General features: G+C 36.3%; 1 protein-coding gene across 5 annotated transcripts in view; it reads left to right on the top strand.

Moving 5' to 3' along the window:
• BRCA2 (BRCA2 DNA repair associated) overlaps window positions 1-16,250 on the top strand; it is a 65,772-nt gene that overhangs the window by 11,262 nt on the left and 38,260 nt on the right. For all 5 annotated transcript variants that reach the window (XR_009549999.1, XM_060191647.1, XM_060191644.1 and 2 more), the window contains 7 exons: window positions 513-559; window positions 651-691; window positions 1,143-1,254; window positions 2,078-2,127; window positions 2,904-3,015; window positions 6,827-7,879; window positions 10,207-15,672. Coding sequence is in view for 4 of the 5 variants with exons in the window: in XM_060191647.1 (XP_060047630.1) it covers window positions 513-559; window positions 651-691; window positions 1,143-1,254; window positions 2,078-2,127; window positions 2,904-3,015; window positions 6,827-7,879; window positions 10,207-15,672 (6,881 nt within the window). In the remaining variant the exon portion in view is untranslated. The remainder of the gene's footprint in view (window positions 1-512; window positions 560-650; window positions 692-1,142; window positions 1,255-2,077; window positions 2,128-2,903; window positions 3,016-6,826; window positions 7,880-10,206; window positions 15,673-16,250) is intronic.

The following is a 16,250-nucleotide window of genomic DNA, read 5'->3' as shown; positions in this document are numbered from 1 at the left end:
CTTACGGTGTTGCCAGGAATTGAACAAGGGACTTTAGAGTGTTTTACATCACCTTAATGCTATCTCTCTGGCTCTCAGTGAGCATTTTAAACATAATTTAGCAGTTACTTTCATTGTTTATGAGATAGTTACTTTTTAAGAAGTAATAAGAGATTGCTAAGTAGTCTTTGTAAGATACAGTGATACAGCTACCTGGTAGAGAGTATACTTAAGTCCCAGCCACTGCATGGAGGCACTTGCATAGGGTAGCTTCATGAGTGGTAGAGCAGTGCTGAGGTGTCTCTCTTCTCTCTGTCACTAACTCTCACTCTCACACACTAAAAGCAAAAAGAATCCTTTGGGACTAGTGGGGTCTTGTGCTTGAGGCCCCAATGAAAATCCTGGTGGGAAAAAAAAGAAATATTGGAAAGTAGTAAAATTCTAACAATTGACATGACTGATAATGCTTTTTCTTCAGTAAGATTAGTGTTTAGTGTGGAATAATATGAGGGCTTTGTTTTCTTTTATTTCAGTCCGGTTCTACGATATACACATGGAACACCACAAAGAGAAAAGTCAAGTATGATTATAAATGAAAATCTTTATTTTGAAAATACTCTCAATTTTAATAAAAACCAAACTTAGTAATGTTTCCTTTGTTTTACCTCTAGTGATATGTGGAAGTTTATTTCATACACCAAGGTTTATGAAGGTAAATATTTTTAAATTAATTAATTTTTTTATTATCTTTATTGGATAGAGAAAGCCAGAAATCAACAGGGAAGGGGGCTATAGAGAGGGAGAGAGACAGACAGACACCTGCAGCCCTGCTTCACTTGCATATCTTTCCCCCTGCAGGTGGGGGCTGGGGGCTCGAACCTGGGTCCTTGCGCACTGTAATATGTACCCTTAACCAGGTGCGCCACCACCTGGCCCCCCGAGGTAAATATTCTATATAGTCTATTTTTTTGTATAGTAATTGAAAATTTGGCAGGTGTCATACCTTTTCCTGATAATCACAGATTTTTACCTACAGTGTTATACTATTTATTCACTTTTATTTAATTTATTTATTCACTAAGTGATAAATTTAAAAAATAAGTGAGTGAAAAAGTAACTTAGTGTGATCCCATGATAACAATTAATTTCCCCCCACTCCCCAGGGTCAAACACCAAAACGTATTTCTGAAAGTCTGGGAGCTGAGGTGGATTCTGATATGTCTTGGTCAAGTTCTTTAGCCACTCCACCGACTCTTAGTTCTACTGTGCTTATAGGTAATGTTGACAAGTGTATGTTACATAAAAAGATGAATCATGCTGACAAATTGTTTCTATACTTCCTCCTGTACAGCAGCACAAACCAGGATCCTACGGCAGGTCCTTGCGCTTTGCGCCACATGTGCTTAACCCTGCGCTACTGCTGGACTCCCAGGACCAAATTTTTTTAATAGTTTTCTTATGACCAGGGCCATAGCTCAACTGGTAGAGCATGGGACTTGGCTTTCTGAGGCTGCTCAGTTCATCCTTTGATTTCCATATGGACCGAAGTAGTGCTCTGGCTTCTCTCATCATATGTGAATTTCTCTCTAGATAAATAAACACTTTAAATTTTTTAGTTTACTTTAGCAAAAATACACTCCATTTTAATTATGTTTTAGCTGGGAATTTAACTTCATGTGTTCAAATGAAGTTATATAGATAAGGACATCTTAAAGAGTAAAAACATGATGTGTTTTTAGATATTATTGTCTAAATATATGCTCAAGTCTGCAAGTGACAGCTTGCCAATCATGACCTCATGGCTTCTTCTGTTTTTCCAGTTCTTTGTGGGCAGTATTACCCTCAAGTCAAGATTACCAAACTGTACCTTCTTACCACCTTATGAGTGCTATTAAGGAAATGAGTATAGCTCATTCACTATGTTGCCTGACCTTCCTAATTACTATACTTAGGTCAGTTCATTTCATTTCAGATGTGTCATATAATCTAAAAGTGTATGGTTTTTTTTTTTTTTTTATGTATGACAGAAAGTAGTTTTTGCATCAGCTTCACTATAATCCATAATATTGCATAGGTAAAGTGAATTTCTTTTCTACAGAAAGAGATGAGGAAGCATCTGCAGCTGTATACCCTAATGATACTACTGCTGTAAGTAAATATGTCAAGTTGATTATTTTTATCTATTCTCTTTTATTTCCTGTGATAGTCTTCTGTCTGTTGAAAAATAAGTTGTACATATTAACCATTTTTATACTAGTGATTTTTTTCTTTTCAAGTATCTTTTTCATATACTAGTGATTTTTATTTATTTTCCTCAGAAAGCTTTTCTTTTTATTGGGGGATTAATGATTTACAGTCAACAGTAAAATACAGTAGTTTGTACATGGGTAACATTTCTGTTTTCCAAATAACAATTGAATGACCTCTAGGTCCTTCTCTGCCGTCATGTTCTAGGACCTAAGCCCTCCCCCACCCCATAGTCTTTTACGTTGGTGCAATCCACCAAATGCAGTCCAAGTTCTGTTTTGTGTTTTCTTATTTTTCAACATTATTATTATTAGTGATTCAGTAATAATCAGCAAGATTGTGGGATAAGGGGGTGCAGTCCATACAGTTCCTACCACCAGAGTGCCATATCCCATCCCCTCCACTGGAGGCTTCCCTATTCATTATCCCTCTGGGAGTCTGGACCAAAGATCTTTATGGGGTACAGAAGGTGGGAGGTATGACTTCTGTAATTGCTTCTCTGCTGGACGTGAATGTTGATAGGTTGATCCATACCCACAGCCTGTCTGTATCTTTCCGTAAGTGGGGTAGGGCTCTGGGGAGGTGGGATTCCAGGACACATTGGTGAGGTTGTCTGCCTAGGAAAGTGAGGCTGGTGTCTTGGTTATACTAGTGATTTTTAAACGTGATCTCTACAGATTTTGAAGAGCTGTTTTTTTAACTATGATGAAAGTCTACAAAAAAATGGCAGATTTGTCCATTCTGGACTAGAGAATGAAAGCAAAAATCTAGGAGAAAGTGAAAGTCATGGTAAGTCTTTTTTGGGTGTGCTACATTTTTTTAATATCAATGAGTGTGTGCTTTTTCTTTTTTAAGTGCTTTTCCTGTCTTGAGTAAAGCTAAGCTTTATCTCAGTATTGAAAGTATAAACTAACTTGATTTAGAAGAAAATATTTAAACATTATCCAGAGATAATACTATTAAGAAGCTATTGTGAAATAAAACAAAACCCATTACTCAGAACTTACAGAAGCTAAAAAATATTATTATAATCAACAGAATGTAAAATTTTTAAAATTGTTTTTGCTGACACAGTTGTGCTTTATTTCAAATTGTGTTTCATCGCTGTAGTGACACTGAAGCCATCACATATGAGTGAATACAAACTACAAGTGAGATTCATCTCATCTGGTAGATCTGACATAAGTAGTAGCATCTAATATGAATATCAATACATGTCTGTTTTAATGTTCTTTCAATATTACTCATATTCACTAAGTCAGGAACTTTTATTTCTTTTAATTTTATTAATGCTATTCATTGAACTAAACATTTTTTTATTAGTGATTTAATAATGAGTGGCAAGATTGTAGGATAAAAAGGGTACAGTTCCATACAGTTCCCACCACCAGAGTTTCATATCCCATCCCCTCTATTGGAAGCTTCCCTACTCTTTATCCCTTTAGGAATATGGACCAAAGATCTTTATGGGGTGGAAGGTCAGACTTCTGTAATTGCTTCTTTGCTGAATATGGACATGAGCATGTCAATCCATACCCCCAGATAAGACTCTGGGGAGGAGGGGCTCCAGAATATATTGGTGAGGTCATCTACCCAGGGTAGTCAGGTTGGCTTCATAGTAGCAACTTGATAGCTGAAAGGCAGTATGATAAAAAGCAGAACAAAGTGTTTAATAATCAGCAACCCAAAGGTAAGAGTAGAGCAGATAAAACTAATGGTCTTCCTGTGGGGAGAAGCTAGGAGGTCTATTTTAGGTATATTCCAATGGGTCCATGACTACTAATTTTTGCCTGAGCCTGACAGCTAAAGAAGGAAGCATTACAGTGCTTACGGACCCAGGTTCAAGCACCTGGTCCCCACCTGCAGAGGGAAAGCTTCATAAGTGGTGAAACAGTGTTGTAGATATTTCTCTTTCTCCCTTTCTCTCTCTCCTCTCCTCTCAATTTCTTTCTGTCTATATCTAAAATAAGTAAAAATATTTTTTAAAGATTTATTAATAAATAAAGAAGCCAGCACTAGACATTGATAGGTAGTTAGGTATAGGGAAATTAACATGGTACAGGTAACCCAATATGATCAAGGGTAGACATTATTTTGGAAACAATTCTAGAAACTGTTCTTTACCTGACTAAGTGGATTGTTTAAGAGTAACTTATGCTTGGAATGAGCTACATGCATTTGTAAAGCAAAGGGAATGACTAACTCATGTGATAGCAATTAAATTCCTCTTTTGATGCTATGTTGTAAAGTCTGTAAACACAGGGTTGGACAGTGGCACACTGGGTTAAGTGCACATAGTATGAAGCACAAGGACCCACAGGATCCCGATTCAAGCCCCCAGCTCCCCACCTACAGGCAGGGGGGTTGCCTCACAAGCGCTGAAGCTGGTCTGCAGGTGTCTTATCTTTCTCCCTTTCTACCTTCCCTTCCTCTCAATTTCTCTGTCCTATCCTTTAAAAAAGGAAAAAATGGCTTCTAGGAGTGGTGGATTCGTAGTGCGTGCACCGAGCCCTAGCGATAATCCTGGAGGAAGGAAAAAAAGTGTAAACACTAGACATGCATAAATAATCAGTCTCATTCTCTAAATAGCCAAAACTTAAATATACCAAATGCCTTCTAAAGATAGAGTAGAGGTGCCGGGTGGTGGCGCATCTGGTTGAGTACACATACTACAGTGCTCAAGGACCCGAGTTTCAGTCCCGACTCCCTCCCTGCCTGTAGGGGAGCTTTGCGAACAGTGGGTGAAGCAGGGCTTCAGGTGTCTCACTGAGTCTCTCCCTTTCTGTCACCCCTTTCCCTCTTGATTTCTGGCTGTCTCTGTTCAATAAATGATAATAAGAATTTTAAAAAAGAATAAAATAAAAGATAAAGAGTAAAAGGCCAGCAAAATAGCTCTCTTGGGCAGTACACTGCTTTGCAATGTGCACAACCCAGGTTTGAGCTCAGCTCCCACCACAATGGATAAAGGTTTGGTGCGGTGGTCTCTTTTATTCTCTTTCTCTCTCTCTAAAAAAATAAAATATAGAGTGAAGATGTATTCTTCCTTAGTTTTTCTCCTTCAAAAAGCTTTTAAATCTTACCACAAAAAATGAAAAATTAGGGGCTGAGTGGTGGCGCACCTGGTTGAACACACATTACAGTGCGCAAGGCCCCGGGTTTGAGCCCCCAGTCTCCACCTGCAGGGGGAAAGCTTTGCAAGTGGTGAAGCAGGACTGCAGATGTCTCTCTCTCTTCCTCTCTATCACCCTCTTCCCTCTAGATTTTTGGCTATCTATCTAATAAAGATGATTTAAAAAAAATTTTTTTAATGAAAAATTAAAATGGTTCAATAAATTTTAGTGAACACCACAGGTTGAATCTTACCAGTTCTAATAACTTTATAACCACTGAATTAAAGAAACACTGGGACTAGATTTGTCAATAGAATCAGACTTTGAAAATAAAATTCTACCTGGATCAAAGAGAGAGAGAAACACTGGGAAAGGGCTTACATCCTGGTTACCGCATATTTTTTTCCTATGAAAAGAGCCAATTGCCTAATTTCTTATAAGCAGTAAGCAGCGAGAATATAGACCACAGCATATATTTATTGTATGTTTAATATTATAAACAAAATGTTTAAATGTATGCATTTAAAGCAACTTAAATAGTACCTAAGCATATTATTTTTGCTTTGGTGCTAGCTTATAAAAACTTGTATCTGGTTAGCATTAATAGAAAAAAAATAAGGAAAGTGGCAAAAGACTTCTTTAGTTTTTCTGTGACTGTGAAGCAAAATAATAACCTACATATTAAATGAATTATATTTTTCATATGAATTAACTTACTATTCTGCTTGTTCCAGTAAGGCCTCATTTTATTTTCCAAAGAAAAGCTACAAATTAAGAAATTTGGGGGGGCCAAGTGGTGGCGCACCTGGTTGAATGCACATGTTACAGTTCACAAGGACGTGTTTGAGCCCTTGGTCCCCACCTGCAGGGCGAAAGCTTTGCAAGTGGTGAAGCAGATCTGTAGGTGTCTGTCTCTCTCTTCCTTGCTGTCTCCCCTCCTCTCAATTTCTGTCCATCTCTATCCAAAAATAAATGAAGATAATAAAAAATAAAAAAAAAGAAATTTGGACCAATTATTTTCCGTTTCTTTTATCCCCAAAATCCCAGAAGTGTTTTAATATCACTGAAACCTTATTTTCTAATTAAAAGATAAATTATTTATCTTTAATTAGATATACCAAGAGCTACATGATCAGGTCAGTGGAATGGTACATCATTTTTTTAGTATATGTATGTGATCTACTATGATTTGGCAAGCATTAAATGTGTAGGATTAGCAAAAGTTATTGGAACCAGAGTATAAAATAAAGGGCTTTGCATATATTATAATCACTTTACCTGGGTATCAGAAGGTTAATTCTCCCTGCACCTCCCTCCCCCTACCCCACCCCCCCAAAAAATAAGAATCTAGCACTCAGCAAGACCCTTTAATTGCTAACTTACATATTAGTTAACATATACTATTTCTGTAAAAATAAAAAATTGTCAGACGTTTATATGGTTGCATTATAAAGTTTTATTAATATGCTTCTGTTTTCAACTTTTAACAGGATTAAGGAAGGTCTTAGAGAATTCGTTTGTCAAAGGCCATGATGAAAAAACACCAAATGTCTTAGAAGATGAACTAGATGAAACAGTTTCAGATACTTCTGAAGAAGATAGCTTTTCATTATTTGTTCCTAAATGTAAAATGAAAAATCTACAAAAATTAAAAACTGGCAAGACTAGGAAAAATATCTTCAGTGAAACAAAAAACAATGAATGTGAAGAAACTGGACAACAAATGGAAAAAACTAAACTTTCATTTCTATCTGAAATGGAATCAAATGACTATAATCCACTAGTTTCAAATGTAACAAGTCAGAAACCCTTTGAGAATGAGAATGGCAAAATCTCTAAGGAAGTTGTACAGTCTTCAGTCTCTGCATGGTCTCAGCTAACCCTTTCAGGCCTAAATGAAACCCAGCTGGGTACCTCTGCTTGTGATAAAAATAATTCAGAAATAGATCTCATTGAAACAGAGAAAGACTATGTCAATTTAATTACTTTAGAAAAGTCTTTGCCTCATATTTCAAATGTATCTAAAAGAGACAACATATTAAATGAAGAAACAGTGGTAAATACAAGAAAAGAAAGGCTAAGTCTAGAATCCATGACTGTGGTAAAGCAGGCAATGCCTGAAATTTCTCTAAGAGCTTCTCCAGGTCAGGATATTAAAAATGTATTCAAGACTAGAGAATCATCTGAGGAAACTTTCAGTGCAGCTTCTTCAAATAATCTGGCTGATCCAAATTTTAAAGAAGATCCTCAAGCCTCTGAACGAGGATTAGAAATACAGACTTGTGACTCACTGAAAGAGGATTCTCTATTTTCATATTCAGTTGATAACGAAAGCTCACCAACCGCTATCAAACACACTTCTGCAGCTTTGAAGAATTCAGGTTTAATATCTACTTTGAAAAAGAAAACAAAAAAGTTTATTTATTCTATAAATGATGAAGCATCTTATCAAGGAGAAAAAATTCTGAAAAACCAAGAAACAGAATTAACTAACTATTCAGCCTCTTTTGAAACACCACTTACATTTGTAACTACTAATTCAGGTACTACTTTGTGTATACAGTTGTATACTTGTAAGTAGGAAAAAGGAAGAGAGAGCAACTGGCACATATCTTATGGGTGGCAACAGGTTCTCTTATTTGAATTTACTGCTCTCTTGAATCTTCAAAGGAAAACAAAACCAGAGAGTCCTACAGATAGCTCATGAGGTAGAGCACACACTGTGACCTGGGTTCAAGCTCCCAGGACCACATGGGGGGGTACCATGCATGGCTCCAGAAGGAAATCCAATGACTAGTGGAGTAGTGCTATGGCATCTCCTTTTCTCCTATCTCTCTGACTGAAATTGAAATGGAGGAGGAAAAAAAAAATTATATATATATATATATATATATATATATATATATATATATATATATATATATATATATCGCTTCTGGGAGCAGTGGAATTATGGCCAGGCTTGGCAGGGATTGTAATTAAGGTGTTTCAAGAACCTCTGCTTAATTCCAGTTTAATCTGAAGTGTTTATTTTATGCATATCTGATAATTCTATAAATATGTTACGCTATTTGCTATGCATTTTTTATGTAGCATAATAGTTAAGTGGAAAGACTCATGCCTAAAGCTACAGAGTTCCAGGTTCAATTCTCTGTAAGCCAGAGCTGAGCAGTGTTCTTGGGGGAGTAGGGGGTCAGGGAGCTAATTGTTAACTACAATTAATATAAAATCATCTCTAAAATGATTTTTACATAGTTTTATTAAATAGTTAATAGATTGCTTGATGTTATTACTGTATTATATCTAGATATGCAGAATGTACAAAATGAAACATTTTTGTTTGAGCAGTAATTCATTTACCTGTTGTTAAATTTTATGTTTAAATGGTGATTTTTTTTTTTTTCCTTCCCTCTAAAATTTTAGTGGGTGGTGTTAATTTTAGTGGGTTAGTGGCACTGGGGTACAGAGAAACTGTTGAAATTTGGATTATTTTCCAGAAAAAACGTTTGATACTAGATAAATCTGTTAAAACCAGTGAAATAGCTAGTATGTTGTAGTGGTTATTGATTAGATAAAATAGATTAATAATTTCGACTTGTTAATAGAAAATGCATTAAGTTTGTTAAAATTCCCTGAACGGTAGAGTACTCATTTGCCTTTATAATTAAGATTTGGTCATCTTTCAGATCCCTCCTATATAATCCATATCCACCCACCCTCCCCCATTTTATTAGGAAGTTGATGGTTTACAGCACAGTTGTCTACAGGTGGGCTCCATTTCCCAGCTCCACATCATGGGTGTCTGTAAAGTTCTCTTACCCCCAACCTAACATCCCAAGCCCTCCTCTACTTTTTCCCCAGAGTGCCTTACTTTGGTACAGTACCCCCACCCCAGCCCAGTTTTAAGACAGGGGGAGAGAAAGATAGACACCTACAGACCTGCTTCACCACCTGTGAAGCGACCCCCCTGCAGGTGGGGAGCCAGGGGCTCGAACCGGGATCCTTACGCCGGTCCTTGCGCTTTGTGCCAAGTGTGCTTAACCCGCTGCGCTACCGCCCGACCCCGTAAATCTGGTTTTTAAGTTGTTTTCTTTTGTGTCCTTTCGGTATTAAAGACTGAATTACAGGGCCAGATGGTGGCACACCTGGTTGAATGATCCCAGTACAATGTGCAAGGGCTCAGGTTTAAGCCCCTGGTGCTCACCTGCAGGAGGAAGGCTTCACAAGCGGTGTCACTCTTCTTCTTTCAACTCTGCTCCCCTCTCAATTTCTCTCTGTCTCCATACAATAATAAATAAATAATAGTAAAAAGACTGAATTAGGGACTGGGTGGTGGCACACCTGGTTGAGCACACATGTTGCAGTGCCTTAGGACTTGGGTTCAAGCCCTCCAGTCCCCACCTGCAGGAGGAAAGCTTCATGAGTGGTGAAACAGGTCTGCAGGTATCTCTCTCTCCCTCTCAGTCTTCCCCTTCCCTCTTGATTTCTGTCTCTGTCCAATAAATAATGGATTTTTAAAAGACTAAATTAATTAAAGGGGATTATTACTTTTAAAATTAATTTCCTCAGCCTTTTATGTCTTACTTTCCAGTAAAAGTACTTTGAGTTCTACTTAGGGTAGCTGGTTGCTTTCTTCAACATACTAATTTTGATTGAGTTAATACTGCTAAGGAATATTAACTCCTATTTATTGTTGTTGGAAAATGTGATGACTTCAAAACAGATAGTATTTAGAATTCTTTCTGCTTTAAATCTGATATTCACTTATTTTCCATTTATTCTTATATTTAATGCTCTTTTTAATTTAGTAGAAAATATTTAATGACTATGACTAATGATACTATTATCATTTTTGTGTCTTCAATTTTAGGTTTCTTACATTCCTCTGTCAATAATTCTGAAGAAACAACTTTGTTCTCAGCTAACTCTTTGGGGATGAATCTGAGAAAATGTTCCAGTAATAAAAGCAATTTTTCTGGCAATAAAATAGTATCACAGGATCTTGATAGTAAAGGAGAAAAAATTAAGAAGGAAAAACTGCACTCATATATAGCCACAGCAACTGATGTGTCAAACTTGCAGCAAAGACATTGTGCAGATAATCCAAAAAACAGAGTTTCAGATGCAGAAGAAAAGGTCCTGCCTTCAGCAAGTCACCCTGCCATGCCTCATTCAAAAGTGGAATATAAGGATGATCACTTTCAGTCCCAAGAGAGACTCTTATACGATCATGGTAGTTTCAGCACTTTAGTGCCTACTGCCATGGTTCCTCCATCAAGCCCAGCTGTGAATTTTAGAGCAAACGAATCATATAAAATATCAAAGAAACTACAGAATAAGGAACGTGAAGCTGGTGTTGAAGTTACCACAAACACTCCCATGAAAAAGAATGAAAAAAAATGTGTTTTAAATGAAAATTTTAAAAAGGCAGAACAGTTGCCACCTGAACAATACAGACCATTGTCACCGTCTGTTAAGGTACAAGTCACACAAAGTTCGAGTCTCACATTGATCCAAAATGACCAAGAAGAAACTTTAATTTCAAATGTAATTGTCAATTCAAATCCAGAAGAACTTTTCCCAGAAAGTGAAAATAGCTTTCATATAACTGGAGAAAGGAGTGTTCCTGTTCTAGAAAATATTGAAGAACTTTATGTGGCAGATCTCAGTTCTATAAAAGAACCCATTTCTGAGAATGACACCATGGTAGCATTTACAGACATAGTTAACAAACAAGAAGCCAAAGTGTTGATTACAAAAGATTTTGAGTCATCAGATGTAGTCCATGATGTAACAGAAAAGAGAAATAGTGTAAAGCAGAAGCTAAATATGACTACTAGTCAAGATTCAAAATTGGACATCTTCTTAGATACAAATGTGAACTCAGATGGAAGTAGTGAGCACATGGACAGACAGACAGGACTCTCAAATGTAATTTCAAATCACAGTTTTGGAAATGGCTTCAGAACAGCTTCTAATAAAAAAATAAAACTCTCTGAAAACAACATTAAGAAAAGTAAAATGCTCTTTAAAGATATAGAAGAACAGTATCCTCCTAACTTAGCCTGTACTGAAATTGTGAATAATTTAGGTATTCAAGAGAAACTAAGCAAACCTCATGGACTTGATTCACAGTCAACTAATACTGTATCTGGGTGTGTACAGAATGGTATTTTAGTTTCCACTAGTGAAAATACTCATGCAGTTCCTCCAATTTTATCATTAAAGCAAGATCCTAATTTAAACCATAATTTAACACCTAGCCAAAAGGCAGAAATAACTGAACTTTCTACTATATTAGAAGAATCAGGGAGTCAGTTTGAATTTACACAATTTAGAAAGCCAAGCCACACACAACGAAATAATCAGTTTGAAAAGCCTGAAAAACAGATGACTGTTGTAAATACATCTTCTGAGGAATGGAAGGATACTGGTCATCTCACAGTTAATGCCCCATCAACCAATCAGGTAAACAGCAAGAAATTAGAAAGTGCAGCTGAAGGTAAGCAGATGTTTCCTTGTTTGTTGAAGACCAGCTATAATAAAAGTCCCAATTCTAATTATTCAACCGATAAGAATAAAACGGAATTTAGAGGCTTTTATTCTGCTCTCGGCACAAAACTGAATGTTTCTACTACAGCCCTGCAAAAAGCTATGAAACTGTTCAGTGACATTGACAATATTAGTGAGGAAGCCTCTGCAGAACTAGATCCAGGCATCTTATTTTCAGATAAATATAAAGATTCTGTTGTCTCAGCATCTAAGATAGAAAATTATAATGATGAAAACTTAAATAAGCAACTTACTTTCCAAAATAGCACTGGAATGACCACAGGCATATTTGCTATAGACAATACTGACCGTTGCAAAAGAGATAAAGAAAGTGAAGATAATAAACATACTTGTGCAAGCAGAAATATTTGTAATATAGGAGAACCTGATGGCAATGACTCAAGTACAAATGATAGAGTATATATTCATAAAGGTGAAAATGACTTACCACATAGTGACCAGCACAACGCAGTTCTAAAGTTACCTAGCCTGCTTATGATGGAGGACAATACTCAAATCGAAGGTTTGTCGGACTTAACTTGTTTGGAAGTTGTGAAAGCAGAAGAAACATTTTGTGTTAATTCCTCAAATAAAGAACAGTTAACCAGTAAGATGGGACAAAACACAAAAGATCCTGGCATTTTTCATTTGTCCTTTCATACTGCAAGTGGAAAAAATATCAGAGTCTCCAAAGAGTCATTAAGTAAAGTTGTACATTTCTTTGATGAAAAATATACAGAGGAAGAGTTGAATAGCTTTTCAGAAAACATGGATGCTGATTTCATTTCTGACATAAATATGAACAAAACAGACATTTTAAGTCATGTGGAAACAGATATGGTTAAAGACAAAATATTGATAGGACATGACCCAAATAATACAAAAAATCACTTGCTGACTTTGCAGCAACAACCAGAATGTGAAAAGAGGATGATTAATGAGCCTACTATACTGGGTTTTCATACAGCTAGTGGAAAAGAAGTGAAAGTTGCAAAAGACTCTTCGGAGAAAGTAAAAAATCTTTTTGATGAAAAGAAGAAAGGTAGTACTAGTGAAATCAGTAATATCAAATGCCCAGCAGCAGCAGCAGTAGGAGAGAGAGATGACTGTAAAGAAAGGCTTGAATTAGCATGTGAGGCAGCTGGAATAACTGTCACAAAGTATAAACATGTACAGAAATCTCTAGAGGAGAAAAAAGTTATTTCTCATGAGATAAGTGATAATTTACATACACAAGCTGAGAATCTCAGAACACCAAATAATATCTCTCCAAAAGTTAAACAATGTGAGACTATAGAAATGGACACTGTAAGAAACAAATCCACTTGTTCAACTATTGAAAATTCAACAATAGCCTTTTATACAGGACATGGTAGGAAAATTTCTGTGACTCAAGTTTCCCTACTGAAAGCAAAAAAATGGCTTCACGAAGGAGAGTCGAATGATGAACCAGAAGAGGAAAATGCTGTCAACGTTACATGTTTAAAAGAATACCCTGAGAATTATGTAGGAAACCCTTTAAGTAGAAATAGTTCAAAGAGTATCTTAACTGAAAATCAACTCTCTGAAAAACAAGATTCAACGTATTTGAGTAACAGAAAAATGTATAACAGATACTTGTATCACTCAGATTTTTGTCATTCTAATGAGGCACACAGTAAATCAGAATATCTCTCGGAAAATGAAATTGGTAATTCTGACATTGAGCCAGTACTAGAGAATGTTAAAGCCAGGGAAAATAGTAGTTCTTCTGAAATAATCACTGTAAGAGAAGGAAGCACATACCCACAAACTGTAAATGAAGATATGTGTGTGCTGAAATTGAATAGCTCTTCACCATGCATAAATAAAAGTACAGCCAATCAATTGACTGTGTCTGATTTGAAAACTTTTGAGATAGGACCACCAAGTGGTAAAACAGACTTTGCTGCACATGAAACAAAAAGAGAGAGATTGACAGACAGCTGCAGTAAGGTAATTAATCAAAACATTGACAATAAACCAGGCTCTTACCAAACAAACTTTGTGGCGGATTATCATAAGGCATTGGGTGATGTCAATGATATTTCTCCTAAAGAGTGTAGTGTGCATTCACTTAAAGTTTTTGCTGACAGTCAAGACAAACAAGTTTTACAGCATAATCAAAGTATGCCTGAGCTAGAGAAAGTTCCTGAAATACCACCTTGTAAGTTTAATTTGAAAACTTATAATATGTGTAAATTTAATATGGTTAAGTTTTCTAAATCGGTCTCTTCTACCAATACTGGTGGGATTTTTAACACAGCAAGTGGAAAATCTGTGCAAGTATCAGATGCTGCATTACAAAAGGCAAGAAAGGTATTTTCTAAACCAGAAGAAGATGGTGCTGACCAGCTCCTCTCCAAAGAGTCATTGAAAAATAGTGAACATTCAGACAACCTCACAAGAGATAAAAGTACTGTGGTACATACTACCCCAAGTTCAAGATCATCTACTATCTGTGGATTTAGCACAGCAAGTGGAAAATCTGTACAAGTATCAGATGCTGCATTACAAAAGGCAAGAAAGGTATTTTCTAAACTAGAAGAAGATGGTGCTGACCAGCTCCTCTCCAAAGAGTCATTGAAAAATAATGAACATTCAGACAACCTCACAAGAGATAAAAGTACTGTGGTACATACTACCCCAAGTTCAAGATCATCTACTATCTGTGGATTTAGCACAGCAAGTGGAAAATCTGTACAAGTATCAGATGCTGCATTACAAAAGGCAAGAAAGGTATTTTCTAAACTAGAAGAAGATGGTGCTGACCAGCTCCTCTCCAAAGAGTCATTGAAAAATAATGAACATTCAGACAACCTCACAAGAGATAAAAGTACTGTGGTACATACTACCCCAAGTTCAAGATCATCTACTATCTGTGGATTTAGCACAGCAAGTGGAAAATCTGTACAAGTATCAGATGCTGCATTACAAAAGGCAAGAAAGGTATTTTCTAAACTAGAAGAAGATAGTGCTGACCAACTCCTCTCCAAAGAGTCATTGAAAAATAGTGAACATTCAGACAACCTCACAAGAGATAAAAGTACTGTGGTACATACTACCCCAAATTCAAAATCATCTACTATCTGTGGATTTAGCACAGCAAGTGGAAAGCAAGTTTCAATTTCCAAAAGTGCCTTAAACAAAGTTAAGGGAATGTTAGAGGAATTTGATTTAATCGGAGCTGAATGTAGTCTTCGTCATTCACCTACATCTGGACAAGATATATTAAAAATATCTCTTTCTTGTAATGATAAGAGTACCCCAGAACACTCTGTCAACTCTAAAACAGAAAAAGCCTGCAATAAGGAATTTAAATTATCAAGTAACTGTAACATTAGAAGTGATTCTTCAGAAGATACTCACTTTACTGATGTTTCTCCATATCTCTCTCCATTTAAACAAGACAAACAGCAATTGGAATTAGGAACCACCATATCAGTTATTGAGAAAAATAGTCATCCTTTGGAGAAAGAGCAAGCTTTACCTCAAAACACAAAAATAGAGCTTAGTAAAACTGAAACTTACCTGCCCCAAAAAGCAAATACAGAAGTTTGTTCTGCTTACTCTAAAGATCCAGAGAACTATTTTGAAACAGAGGCAGTGGAGATTGCCAAAGCTTTTATGGAAGATGGTGAGCTGACAGACTCTGAACTGCTAAGTCATGATAAACACTCTTCTTTTACTTGCAACGAACACGAAGAAGCAGGTACTCAAAATTCAGGATCTGGTAAAAGAAAAAGAGATGCACTTGTCTCAGTTGGTGAGTTTTGGTTTTTGTTGTTTTGGTTTTTTCCTTCTGGTTTGCCAGTCATTTTTTACGCTAAGTCTTTTAACAGTCTTGATATTCCAGCATATAGTGATTAATTTAAGTATTTTCTTTTTAGACTTTATGTACTTGGGAGTGAGAGGAAGAGTCTACAATCTGTGTATTTGAGTACGCTTTCAATCATGTATGATTTCACTGCTCCCAAGCTGACTTGAAAAGAAAGACACAGTACTGGATGGAGCTTTCCCCCTGTGCTGTGACACCCAAGTGGTGTAATGGCACTGGAACGTGGATAGTGATACGGTGATTTGTATTCACTCACACACACACACACACACACACATATATGAAACTATCTTCCTAAAATTTTATGCTATAAACCAAAGTTTTAAAAAAAAGTTCCATTATCTAAATTACACTTCATGTATTCTACAAATTAATTATCAGTAAGAAAGCATCAAAAAGGATGTAAATGTGATGACATATCTCAGTATAACTTTAGAATGTCTAACTTGAATTATGATCTAATCTTATATTCAGCTTTATAGACTTTTTAGATAGGAAGTACTCCA

The sequence above is a fragment of the Erinaceus europaeus genome, chromosome 5 (genome assembly GCF_950295315.1).
Source record: "Erinaceus europaeus chromosome 5, mEriEur2.1, whole genome shotgun sequence".
NCBI classification, from domain to species: domain Eukaryota; kingdom Metazoa; phylum Chordata; class Mammalia; order Eulipotyphla; family Erinaceidae; genus Erinaceus; species Erinaceus europaeus.
The sequence above is the reverse complement of the archived record's forward strand: the minus strand, read 5'-3'. Positions and strand labels throughout refer to the sequence as shown.